This window comes from Glycine max, chromosome 19, assembly GCF_000004515.6.
Source record: "Glycine max cultivar Williams 82 chromosome 19, Glycine_max_v4.0, whole genome shotgun sequence".
In the NCBI taxonomy this organism is placed as follows: Eukaryota; Viridiplantae; Streptophyta; class Magnoliopsida; order Fabales; family Fabaceae; genus Glycine; species Glycine max.
Window position 1 is genome coordinate 46092851 of NC_038255.2, and position 14080 is coordinate 46106930.

General features: G+C 33.2%; 2 protein-coding genes across 2 annotated transcripts; one reads left to right on the top strand and one right to left on the bottom strand.

Moving 5' to 3' along the window:
- Window positions 1-1667: 1667 nt before the first annotated feature.
- Window positions 1668-3698, top strand: LOC100788618 (probable aspartyl protease At4g16563). Its single transcript, XM_003553571.4, has one exon. The coding sequence runs from the start codon at window positions 2043-2045 to the stop codon at window positions 3453-3455; it is 1413 nt and encodes a 470-aa protein (XP_003553619.1). The 5' UTR covers window positions 1668-2042; the 3' UTR covers window positions 3456-3698.
- Window positions 3699-12258: 8560 nt separating this feature from the next.
- SYP24 (putative syntaxin-24) lies at window positions 12259-13186 on the bottom strand. Its single transcript, NM_001371115.1, has one exon. The coding sequence runs from the start codon at window positions 13096-13098 to the stop codon at window positions 12448-12450; it is 651 nt and encodes a 216-aa protein (NP_001358044.1). The 5' UTR covers window positions 13099-13186; the 3' UTR covers window positions 12259-12447.
- Window positions 13187-14080: the final 894 nt, after the last annotated feature.

Consider the following 14080-nt stretch of genomic DNA (forward strand, 5'->3'; position numbering starts at 1 on the left):
GTGGCTTCACTTAACTTTTATCATATTTTTCTTGCATGTGAAATTTTCTTGTGCTTTTTTCATGCAAATTATTTTTTAGTTTTCTTTAAGAAATATCTGAAAATTTCGTATGGTTATTTCCTTAAGTTCTTCGAAAAATCCATAGAAAACTTTAATACCTTCTGCGTATTCTTATATTTCTTTTCTATTTTTTTGGTACAAAAGTAGAAAATTTTGTTTTGTATAAAAAAACTTAATACACCTTGCAATTTTTTAAAAAACAAAAGAAAAATTCTCTATTTTTTTAATGCAGTAGCATTCAAGGATAAAAAAAAGTCAAAAAACCTAAAGAGTGCTATTTATAAAGTACAGAAATACACTCATATCATAAACATTAAATGAGAAAAAAAAACAATACTTAAATAGTATTATTAAATGCTTGAAATAACCCATAAAAACTTACATTATTAAAATTATTATATTTAATCTATACATTATAAATTTAATTATTTTGCCCTTCAATTTTTTTTGTCAAGCTTCGTCATTCACCTATATGTGTAGCAAGTTGGAAATGAGGCCGGTTTTTCCTTTTTATACATTAGTTTTTAATTTTAAAATATTCTATATACTTCTCAATACGAACATAATTCTTATTACTTTTTTACTTCTACTTTTGGTTAAACTAAATCACTTTTTATATATTTTATTACTTACGTTGGGGGGGCGGGGTGTTATAAAGGATGAAACTTGATCATAAGTTTTGATTTATTGTTAGACTTGGTCGCAGATGGCCAGATGGTAGTATTGGAGTACCTCCACACATTGATAATATATATGTATAAAAGGATCTAAACTCTTCAATTTTGGATCATCCTAGGTTTTTGGCTGACTTCCTGACCAAATAGGTAATTAACAAATCACATTTGTTAGTCTTTTAATTTTGGCCCTCCCCCCCCTAAATAATAATGTAAATCAATGATAACCCTCTTACAATAAGGACTTAAATAATTGGAAAAAAGACATAATATTATATATTCGGGCCAGGTTTTATAGCTACATGACCAATCTTTCTAAATCTGGCTTTGTCCAAAATATTTGATCTCTGTATGTACACTACTCTTATTAATGGAATCCTAGTCGTTGAATTCCCAAATTGTTCCTAAAGCTCTTTTGGCAATACTTTGAAGTAGTGGTTGGAGTATTACTATTTTAGAAGAGTTAAACCTTAATTAGGACCTACTAGCAAAGAGATAGTCGGAAGCAAACAATTACTACAGTAGGCTACAAGCACCTCGAAGATAACAGATATGCAGATAGGAAAACTCATTAATGCATAAAATTCTATTTGTCGTACAAGTCTCTAATATGAGATGGTATCTATGATGCAAATCTTATGAAAATAAAATAAAAAAATACTTAAATAATTATTTTGATGAGTGATATACATTATTTTTCTATATTTTATTCCATTTCAATTTTTTCTTCTACTTTCTTTTCCTCACCTAATAATGTATAAGAGAACTTGGAACTTAGCCTTATTATTCCAGCTACAACTTTATGTAAAAAAAAAAAAAAATACTACTACAATAGAACGATATAAAGATTCATATATGTGTATATATAAGTGCTCGTGAATTATAATAGATATCATCATAATATTTATCAACAATGATAAATTTAAAATGCCATATAAAATGTTTTTACTCCTCGTATATATAATGCAAACATACGAATATGATAGCATTTGAATACAACAGTTAAATACTTAAATTTTACATCGATTATGACAATTTAGGACTAAAATGAAAAAGTGAGTGTGATTGTGAAGAAAATAACCCAAAACGACAAAGTATCGATAGGTATAGAAACGGTAGGAAACAGATGACAGTGTGACTGTGTGAGGCTGTGAGCAGTTGAGTTGAGTTGAGTTGAGTTTGAGTCCAGCGTTGCCGTTGATGGCAAGTTTTGTTAAATTCCATCCCCGTCAAGGTCAAATCTCACTGCCACTTCCATTTATAAAGGAACAGGGTTGAAGAACATACACCACCTTCATTCTATCTTCAATGGCTCCTCCTTCTTCTTATTACATTATTCTCTTTCTATTACTATCTCTTCTCTCTCACACAGCATTCACTTTCTCCAACTCCATCACTCTCCCTCTCTCCCCTCTCCTCACCAAACCTCATTCCTCAGACTCAGATCCATTCCACTCTGTCAAACTCGCCGCTTCCTCTTCCCTAACCCGGGCCCACCACCTCAAACACCGCAACAACAACTCCCCCTCCGTCGCCACAACCCCAGCATACCCCAAATCCTACGGTGGATACTCCATAGATCTCAACCTCGGAACCCCACCCCAAACCTCCCCTTTCGTTCTGGACACAGGTAGCAGCCTCGTATGGTTCCCCTGCACCTCCCACTACCTCTGCTCCCATTGCAACTTCCCCAATATCGACCCCACCAAAATCCCCACCTTCATTCCGAAAAACTCCTCCACCGCCAAACTCCTCGGTTGCAGAAACCCCAAATGCGGCTACCTCTTTGGCCCCGACGTTGAATCTCGCTGCCCCCAATGCAAAAAACCAGGATCCCAAAACTGTTCCCTCACGTGCCCCTCCTACATCATCCAATACGGCCTAGGCGCCACCGCAGGCTTCTTACTCCTCGACAACCTTAATTTCCCTGGAAAAACCGTTCCTCAATTCCTCGTAGGTTGCTCCATCCTCTCCATTCGACAACCCTCAGGAATCGCCGGCTTCGGTCGCGGCCAAGAGTCTCTCCCCTCACAAATGAATCTCAAAAGATTCTCTTACTGCTTAGTTTCCCACCGCTTCGACGATACCCCGCAAAGCAGCGACCTCGTTTTGCAGATTAGTTCCACTGGCGACACCAAAACTAACGGCCTCAGCTACACGCCGTTTCGCTCGAACCCGTCCAACAACTCCGTGTTCCGTGAGTACTACTACGTGACTCTTCGCAAGCTCATTGTCGGGGGCGTGGATGTGAAGATTCCGTACAAGTTTTTGGAGCCTGGCTCTGACGGTAACGGCGGCACCATCGTGGACTCTGGATCCACCTTCACGTTCATGGAAAGGCCCGTTTATAATTTGGTGGCCCAAGAGTTTCTGAGGCAGCTGGGGAAGAAATATTCCAGGGAAGAGAACGTTGAGGCCCAATCTGGGTTGAGTCCCTGCTTTAATATCTCCGGCGTCAAGACCATCAGTTTCCCCGAGTTTACTTTTCAGTTCAAAGGAGGCGCCAAAATGTCGCAGCCGCTTCTGAATTATTTCTCGTTTGTCGGCGATGCCGAGGTCTTATGTTTCACCGTTGTCTCCGACGGTGGTGCCGGTCAGCCGAAGACCGCCGGTCCGGCCATCATCTTGGGGAACTATCAGCAGCAGAATTTCTACGTTGAATATGATTTGGAGAATGAGAGGTTCGGATTTGGTCCTCGTAATTGCAAAAGGAAAGCTTAGATTTAGTATTTGAAAATTAACACACCAGAGGTTCCCAATTCGATTCACATAACGTCCACAACATTGTTTGGTGGTCATAGTTTATTATTACTATATTATTTATTTGTCGCACTCATTGATTTTTTTCTTTTTCTTAAATGCGTAATTGCATGAACAGAGTAGGGATGTTTAGAATGATTTCAAATAAATTAAGATATATGATTAGTTCATCAAGTGTATATGAAGGAAGATGGTTGATGCTAACCGTTATTTGGTTTCATGTGTGAGTTTTAGCTAAAGGAGCATTTTTGAGAATGGGATGGATTCCTTTCCATGTTCTTTCATAAAGTTGTCTTTCATCATGTTAATGTTAGGGGAGGGTAAGATAAAGCGTAGGGCTCTTTATTCTTGCATTATTTGTGGTTTTTGTTTGTCTTCTAGAACGCTGCGAAGGAGCCTTGCTTGCTATTTCGTACAAATATGCAAAAAGCAATAATATTATCTGTGGATGATCACCGACAGAGATTCTCTACTTTTTTATATTAATCCGCATGCAGTTTTTTTATAAACAGCAGCTTAAGTTATTCTCTACTTTTTTTTTCTCTCTCTACATCAGAACAATTGTATCAAGCCTCTATTCGTCTTGAACTACTAATTGAAATATTAAATTAAGCTTAATTTTTCGTTTTGAGATTTTGTGAGACTCATAATTTGGGCAAGCATCTTAGGGGGTAACATACATGTACTGTATCATAATTTTCATTTTAGAGAGCAATTGTAAAAGAGTTAAATTCTTTATTTTACTAATGAAAATAAAATGGTAAATATATTAAATTGAAAAAAAAATAAGAAGAGAAAACGAAATGTGAGATATAAAATAAGTAATATGACAAAAAATAAATATATCAATATTATTAAAAATTGAAAATATTATATAAATAATATACCTCGACTAAAATTAGATGACCGAAGAAGGGAGTCATGAGGTGCGAGCGGGAATTCAGAAACGGACAATAATATCCTATTCCTTTTGTTTCTGGTTAAGAAGAATCCTATCCAATTGCATTGTAATTTGTAAGTGACTGAAATGAAACTGGGGAAAAGATGAAAACTCTACTATCAAGATCAATCGAGACATAAACATGAGGACCACAAGAGAGGCTATTTGTTTTCTTCCTTTATCTTACGGTATGGATCCAGGGTAGATGGTAGAATGGAGAGGGGTAGAGAAGAAGGGAAAGTTGTACTGTTGTGTGCTTTGTAAAATAGACATGACATCATGGAAAAAGGTAAATCACAACCTATTTCATTCCATAGCTTAACTTTAATTAATTTTCTTCCCACACAATTCAGGGTACCTTTGATGGAACAAAGCTTGTAATTTATAAAATAGTATTTTATCGTTGCACATTTTACCCTAATCATAAACGGCTTAAGATTGTATGCCTATCCCTTTTCTTCTTCATGCGTTCTTACTTTGTGTGCTTGCATCTTCAAACACCCATGACCAACACCTCACTCAAAGAGGAATCGTTTTCAAGTAAGAATATAAAAAACAAACGTTTTCTTCAAAATGTTCAAAAATGTTTTTTTTAAATATAAGAATATAAAATAAAAGATGAAATATGTTTGAACAACTTGTAAAATTCGAAAAGTATCAAGTTGATAATCATAAAAATTTACGTATTAATTTGATTTATATAAAAATAAAATATAATTTTATTGGTCTTAAATGATAATTTCATTAAATGATTTTCTAACATGATTAATAGATTTAATTACTTTATCTCTTTACCTTCCAAACACAATAAAAAATACCAAAATTTACTATTGCTTCATTTTTTTTTCTCCTTAATCTCAAGTATGAAAAAATAGTCCAAAAAGTGACAAAAAAATTTATAATTTTTGAAAAGTTTTAACTGTTAAAAATTATTTAATTCATTTTAGAAATTTTAACCAGCATAAATTAAGATATCGTTATATTTTTCTTCTTATAAATGATGGAATGAATCTTTTGTTCCAGTATAAATATAGACTAGAAGTGGAAAAAAAATAAGACAACAAACATGATGTAACTAATACAATGGGAAATAATGAAATAGGTAAAAGTAAGACTTAAAAATTAAAGAGATAAAAAAATATGACTAATAATGATCTTGGTCGAGAATGTAAGAAGTATGAATATTGATACAATTAAAAAATATAATATATGACTAACTACTAAATAATAAATTAAAAATCCATGTCAGACAATTAAGATTTACGAAATAAAAATATTATATGATTCTTTTGTCATATACAATCTTTTTGTTTTTTTTTTCCTCTACTAGGAAGAAGCAGAACGTGCATTACGTGGGAAGAGTGGGGAAGAAACAGCTTCAATAGAAGTGAGATGTCAGCGTCTGAATCTGAACCTTTTCCCTTTTGGTAAAGGGCGAGAAAGATGCTGGAATTTGGTTGTGATCAGCTTCCAAGAAGTTAATTACTCAAAAAACACGTTAGATAAAAGATCTGAACAGCGCATAACTTTCATAAAAGGTTGGAATATACACAAAAATTGACCAAAGTGGCACACATTGATGCTGAGTGCGTTTGTAGGTTTAATTGGACCACCACCTCTATAAGCTAATGCACTAAAATAAAGTGTGAGAGCGAAATGGTGCATCTATGAATGGGATTGTATTTATTTGTCTGCGTATTGATTAAGTCAAGAATTCCCTTTTTATTCAGTTCAATATAGTATTCAATTGCGGGGCTTGAAACAATGTGTGTGCGTTGTTCAGTCTAGGTAGCAAATGCGAAAGTAAAGAAGAAAAATTGATTAATTAGCTTTCTCCTTGCTAACATTGCCTCTTTCTATTATATATATCGTCAATTATATACATTGTTTATGCTCGTCTATTCATCTTGTGAAATGATCAATTTTCTTTTACTATTTGTTACTATAGGAAAAAACGCAAAATTAATTGAAAACGTGGAGCACTATTATTTTTTAAAATAAATCTTTCTTAGAAATTAAAAAATGTAAAATAATATATATTTTATGAGAATTGTAAATGATAAAAAATGTAAGATTAAAGTTTTTTATGCTATCCTTCAATTATATATTATGATAAGTTTGTCGACTTATAATAATTATCTTAAAAATTATTATTATAATTGTTTTTTTTATATATTATATTTTTTTATATTAACAATACATATGAGAATTAAGCTCATATAAAAAATAAATGAGAATTAAACTCTTTACAAAAACTATATTATATATATGTATCAGTATTTTCCTTTTTCTTTTATAGGTACCTACGTTACGCATATTATAATTAAATAAGTATATACTCATATAATTGAAATCCTTTTACGTAATGTTTAGAACGGTTAGAGAGGAATAAAATTGAGGCAATAATTTCACGTCAAACAATAAAAGAAATGTTTATCGCTTCTCACTCAACACAATTCCAGAAAATTAATCGTGAAACCAAACATGGTATTGGTTATAGTAACATGGTGAGTCGCGTCCGGTGCATGTCATTGATGGAGGAGTTTCACAGGTACACGCATGCAGACAGGAATGGGTCTTTCCTTACACAATTTCTATATAAAAAGGTCAAACTAAAACCTCATGTTATAGGCGTAAGTAAGATACAAAATTTAATTTCACGTTATAAAATAATGCGGAAATCTCACATAAATGATATCCATATATCCCATGCACCCGACACTGTGATAATTTGATTTTCGTTTGAATTAACGAAACCCGATATTGATTCCCATATAAACGGAAAAGGACGTCTAATATAAGAGGGTGGAGCGGTGAGGGGAGGAAATGCCCATGTTAATTAAGATTAAGGAGACAAGAGATCCCCACATGAAAACATGCAACATAACGAACTACCAATCGTATTTGTTCTGATCACCACTTGTACATATATACCTTACTATAATTGTTGACTCTTCTTGGTTTACAAGCTAGGAGAAAAGGTGTAGATTGAATGCACTTGTTTGCATACGATCGTAACAATAACCGTGAATCTTGGGGAGCCAAGAGAGGTAAAAATCATTGAAGAAATTATCATAAAGCTGTCCCTAATAATCTAGCTAAATCCCTCTGCCAGGTATAGAAAAGAAATAGTAGAATATATTGCAAACAGATCAGATCCGAAGAACAAGTATAAGTCAACCATCAAGGAAAAAAGAAAGGTCAGATGAAAGAGAGGAAAGATGATTGGTTTGCTTTACCACGTGAATGTGAAGGAGTGCGTGTCTTTACTTCCTTTGTCCTAGCCTACAATGCTAGAGAATTTGATTTTTTATTCAATAATAATACACAAATACCTATATATTTTAAATATTCTATTAATATTTCTCACTTTTTTATTTTTCTTTTCTGATCACTTTATAAATTTTATCATATCTATTCTTTTTTTTTCTTTTTTTCTCTCTCATCTATTTAGGTGTTGGATAATATTATAAGTATTTATCAAACATTTTTTCTTTTTATTTTGTTACCAGGAGAGATTGATTTGAATTTCAAAAACACTTACATTTAAACTTATTACTATTAGCCAATTTGAGTTAGATTTTTTTTCATTTTTTTACATTTCAAATTGAGCCAATCTAGTCACATTATAGTTGATTTGAGTCAAATCATTAAATTACCTAATAAATAAAAAATAATAAAATCTTATCTCATAGGTGAAATCAACTACATAAATCATACTACATTATTCGCTATAGTTAAAAACTAAAATTTCAAAAATATTATTAAGTTTTAGGTCTCTTTTCATGATTTCTTCCAATATTTTTTTTTATTTTCCTCTTCTTTTTTTTTAGACTAAAAATGATGCAATCCATTGTGTTCTAGTTAATGTCTCTTGTGGCCTTTATACATGCCCATACCACTTTAATTAATTTTCTGTCATCTTTTTTTCTGTGTTACACCAATCTTCTCTTGTATAATTTTATTTTACATTTTATCTTTTCTTATATGATTACACATCTATTTTATTATTTTAATTTCTGCAACTCTCACTCTTATCTCATGTTGCTTCTTTAAAATCCAGCATTCACTATCATATAGTATAGTTGGATGCATAGATATACAATAAAGCTTCTCTTCTTTAAATTTGGTAGCTGTCCATTGAGATAAAATAAATAAATACATAACAAAAAAACATGGAAATAGAGATAAAATAGGAAGTCATAATAAATAAATAAAAATCTCAAAAGTTTATGAAATTACAAAACATAAAAGTTATAAAATTGCTCATAATATAAAATTATAAAATTACATGACATAAAAAGTTAAATTTTTTTTCTAAAATAATATAGATTCAAGTTCTACATTATTAAATCCTATATCCGAACTAATTTCATCGAATTTTTAATTTTAAAATATGAATCAGGTCAGAAAAGTTTAAAACAAAGTTTTTTAATTCATCATTTGAAGAGTATGCTCAGTCTCAGCGATGGATATCCTCCTGTGTGTAGTCTCACACCGGTTTCCAACGTGCTATTTTTCTTTTGCCTAAGTTGATATTTTCTAGAAAGAAGTCAAAGTCCAACGAGCACAAAAGGTGTTCCGAACTCCCTCTTCTATCCTACGCAAACTGCAGAGCTAGAGGCTGTGCTAAAAGTTTTTCTCCATCTAAGCCTCATCGTCACACGACTTCCCAGGTCTGGAAGAATCTCCCTCTGCCAAATCGTATATTGCTAATGCATAGATGCTTCATCAATATTCACGAATAAAATCAATGAATACCTGGATACGTAATGTTTCTACTGTTGCCAACTTGTCATTGCTACATGAACTGTTGCTCTCTTTTTCCAGCTTAAATTCATTAGTAATATTTCACTTAAATTCATTATTTTCACATTTTCTAATAATTTATGAAAAACTGAGAAATAAGTTGCACTAATTTGTGTTAAATACTCACGATGTAAAATTTGTCGTCTATAGTGATCACACAAAATTTGAATAAGATTATTTCTCATGATTCCACAAGACTCGAACAAGATTGCTTCTCGTGGAGGATACTTAATTGTAATCTATACCAAAAACAATACTCCTTATTGCAATTGAAATTTCATCCCAAAGTGGTGGTAGAGACAGGAATGTCAATGTATTTGTTCAAAGGAGGTAGCATGTTGCTTTGTGTGTTTTAGACTTTTAGACTTGTAGTTGATCGAGTTCTTATCTGTGTTTTCTTTAGATTAATCTTATCTAAAACATGTAACAATTGTTATCAGAAGGAAATAGAGATTTCAAGCTTGAACTTGTTATTGACTGTTCAAAACACTTCTGCCTTTTATAGATCTACCTTATTTTGTGATGAACATTTTTTTGTTGTTAGCTTCACAAATCTACTCTCCTAAAAGCTTCGGCCATTAGGTGAATCCCCATGATTTTTTAATAAAATATTACGTCTCTAGCATGTACACTCCCTCATGCAAGAGTCCTTTGGATTTGAACATTGACAATGCATAGGCCTATCTAGCTTGTTCTGAAATTCAACCATTTATTAGAAGAGTGAGGGAGGCAAGGATCAAATTCTAGACCAAAGTCACAGACTTTGAAACCATGAGATGAACTAACTATCCCAATAACTTAAGTTATTTGATGGAAAAACATGAGTGGCTTTTTTGTATTGCATCTCTAATACAAAACAAAAAAAATCGTTATTACAGACGAAATATTTCCCACAAAAAGTATTCCATCGGAAATGTTCGGATTATCGACGGAATTGATCAATGGACAGTTTTTCGGTCGAAAAGTATAAATTACAGGCGGATTTTTAGCCATGGATTTATTTCTACTGGAAATTTAAATTTTACCAACATAATATGGATCCGTTGGAAAATAAATTTTTTCATAAAACAAAAACAACTCAATCTAGCCGTCTCAGTCACTCTCGTTTCGCTTATCACTGTTCTCGTTTCACTCACTCCACCACGAGGCTCCGTCTCAGTCGCTCACTCACTCCATCACGCCCACGTCATCGTAGGCGACGACATCCTCTTACCCACATTCGCACATCCTCTGACCCACATTCGCGTGTCCTTTGTCGAGCCCACATACAGGTAGCCATTGTATCTTATCCTTCGGCTTTTGGGTGCTATGCTAGAGCTTACTTTAGTTCTAGAATTTCTGTTTCTGTTATTGATTTGGTTGATGGTATGAAGTTGTAATTGTGTCTGGTTTATTGATGATGACATTTTTGTGTGTATGTTGTACGTATACATTTTTTGCCCCCTCAATATTTAGATTGGTAGGCTAGAAGATATTTTGGTTCATCTACAGAAAGTTAAGAAGTCGGAGATTCTTTGTTCTGAAATTCAATCTCAGGCCTGTTAGATTAGATAAACAATTCTATTAGACCTTTATGATTATATTTCACAAACAAGCTCACATTTTCTAGTAATTAGAATATATCAGTTCCTCTAAAGACAGTATAAGCCTTAGCCTGGTATCCGTTTATTGACATTGTTTTTTTTTTTTCAGCACAAAATAACAGATCCTCTAAACATTTTTAGAGACAACAGATATGCTCTTTTAAAAAATAGCAAATGATGAATACTATTTTGCAACATTCTGTCAGCCTTTACCTCGACTTCTCTGTACCTACTTGTCATTTTGTGTATGTTGACTGATATATCTGTAAATGTAGGTAATTTTTCCATAATTGAAATAATTCCTAATTTTTTGCTACGAACAATCAGACATTGTTACCATAAATTGAGGCCTGCTGTGGAATTGATGGGCTGAAATTAATCTACCCTGGTCCTAGTCCTGTTTGGCTTATTTGATCAATGAATAATATAAGCCCTCATAGTTTAAGAGATCTCTGTATCATAATCATAATTATAACAAACATGCAAAAAAAGATAACTTCTTAATTTACTTACCTCCTCAGATTAGGTCCTTAAATGTCAGCATGAAGAAGTGTCATTTGGTGAGGATATCACAGCCGGAACTTATTCAACACGTATAATATTATTTGATATGCAATGGTAGGTTGCTTTGACAATATAAGTACGTGGAGTATGTTTAAAGGATACACTGCATGATTTCGTGGCATATTTTAAAATATTAGTTAGTCTTAATATATTTTTCCAAAAATAAATTAAGAATTGCAAAAATAAAAGAAAATACAATTTATAGTCTTTGTCGGTCTCTCCTTGAATTTGTTTTTTGGATAACTGTATGCCATTAATTGTTTGGTTAGGTGTATCCGACCATTTTTGTTTCTTTAGCATAGTTTTTAGACTAATTGAATGTGACAGAATAGAATGGAGTAATCTAGTGTTTTTAGTTATTTTATAGTTTGGATTATTTTGAGTTATATTATATAATAGTAGTACTTTATATTAGTTCTCTCTTTATTATTTAAAAATTATATTAAATATTACACTCTTTTTTTTCACAGTAAGAAGTTATGTGATTAGTTGTTTTCCAATATACATTTAAAAGTCTGATCATTTTAATATGTTGTCATAATCTCTGATAATAAGAGTCATAACTACTATATTATGTTATTGTTGTATAAATGTTGAGTAAAAAAAATTGATCGAAAGAAGAGAATTTATTATGGGCGATCAATTAAATTATTAAAAATTAAAAACTAATAAAATAAATGAATATTTCATATAAATAAAAGAAATATATTTTTTCTTTTAATGTTTTAACCAGTAACTTAAGGATTGGATAGTATTTATCTTATAAGTCATGTACTGCATTACGTTTTGTGTTTGGGCACGCGTAATCCAGAGGTAAATTTATATTACGGCGCAAGTTGGCAACTTGAGAAACGGCGAAACAAGGGAATTGAAGAAGGGGAATGAAAATAAAATTGATTTATTAACAAATAACGACAAGAGTGTGATATAAAGGATAAAGAATGGAGCAAAAATCCCCTCGAGCGAAGGGATAACCCTGAAGGACCTATGTCCAAAAGTAACCAATCAATAAAGAAATATGAAAAGGAAGAAATGAGTGAAAACAGATGCGAATCCATCAGCGATCCCAGTGGCACTTGGTGGTCTCAAAGGCGGCGCTTCCTTTGAAAGGAACACGCAAGTCGCATGATACTTTGGGCTTGAGCGTCTTGGTCTTCAACACCCCCAGCTTGAACCTCACCCTAAGGTACATCTTCACGTCGATCTCGTACACCCCAGTGGCGTTCTCCTTCTTCAGTTCCGCGCTTTGCTCAGCGTTGAGTGGCACCACTTGCTGACCCTTGAAGACTGGGTTCAGCACCTTCGTGCTCTTGTGGCCCTGGTAGAACGGCTCCGGGAACTGTGAATCGAACCTTGCGTCGTGGAACATTGCACGCGCCTCGATGCGGTCGTAGTAGATTCCGAGCCTCTTGTTGGGGTTTCGGACCGTGATGTTTAGGGCGAGGTCGTAGTGGAGAGTGTTGTTGGCGGTGTAGTTGAACTGCGTCAGGGTGGCGTCGGTCACGTGGAATTTCACCACGTTCGGACGGACTATGAGCCAGAACACGAACCCGGCGATGCCAACGATGATTATCACGGTTAAGATGAGCTTGAAGATGAGGCTGAAGAGGCAGCCGCAGCAGCAGCCTCCGCCGCGCCCTGGGCGGTGGTAGGAGGTTTTCGGCGGCGGGATGGAGGGGCCATAGTAGGCTCCGTTCAACTGGGACATGGCGGAATAAGAATATGATAAAGGAAACGCGGGAGTGGGAAATGATGTGAGAGATGGAATCAATGGAAGACTTGAAGTTCCTTGTGTCTGTGGTTTGGTTATATAACCAACTGTGGGGTAGGGGAGTTGGAAAAAGCGCGTCATATAATCTACAAACAACAAACTTAACCGGCCACCAAACATTGGTGCAACTGCAGTTAACAATTAAAAGAGTTAGCATGATATTTATATAATGATTTATTTTTTCATTATAGAATTCATCTTAGACTAAATTATACTGATATTTTCTAAAAATTCGTCATATTACTCTTATACTGTTTCTTTTTCTATCACTATACTTAAGTTTTTCAATTTTTTATAAAAAAATATTAAATTATCCTCCTAAAAAATTATTATAAATGTTAAAAAACAGGAGATTAGGTGCAATATCAAGAATCTTTAATTAATATAATTTAATTTTCATCTTATTAATATTTTACACTTCTCTTTCTTTTCTTAATTTGTATTTTAGTCATGGTTATAATAATTGAATTTGTTTTAAGAAAATAATTTCTATTATAAAAATGCTCGTGGAGGAGGTGCGAAGTGAAGAATACTAGGTAGTTCTGGTTTAGTTTCAACGCGGTTGCGTTTCGCATACATGAATTTATGCGATTTTGGCGTGTGCGTCCTAAATTGACAATTGAGCGAGCGTTCACTGTGCTGGTTCGTCGAAACTTCCATGTTCTACTTCCGAAGTCATTGACTCTTGCATGCTTTCCTTTAATCTTCTCCTATTTTTTTCAATCATATACATCTTAGTAATTAACTATTTTCTCGTATCAAAATAATTGTTCTTTAAATTTTCATATATATTTTCAAAATTATTAGATATATTTAAAACTAATGAAACAAGTATAATTAAAATAACTAAAGTAAGAAAAAAGGAGCCAATTCAACCTAATGACATAAAAGCAACAAATCTTATATATATATATATATA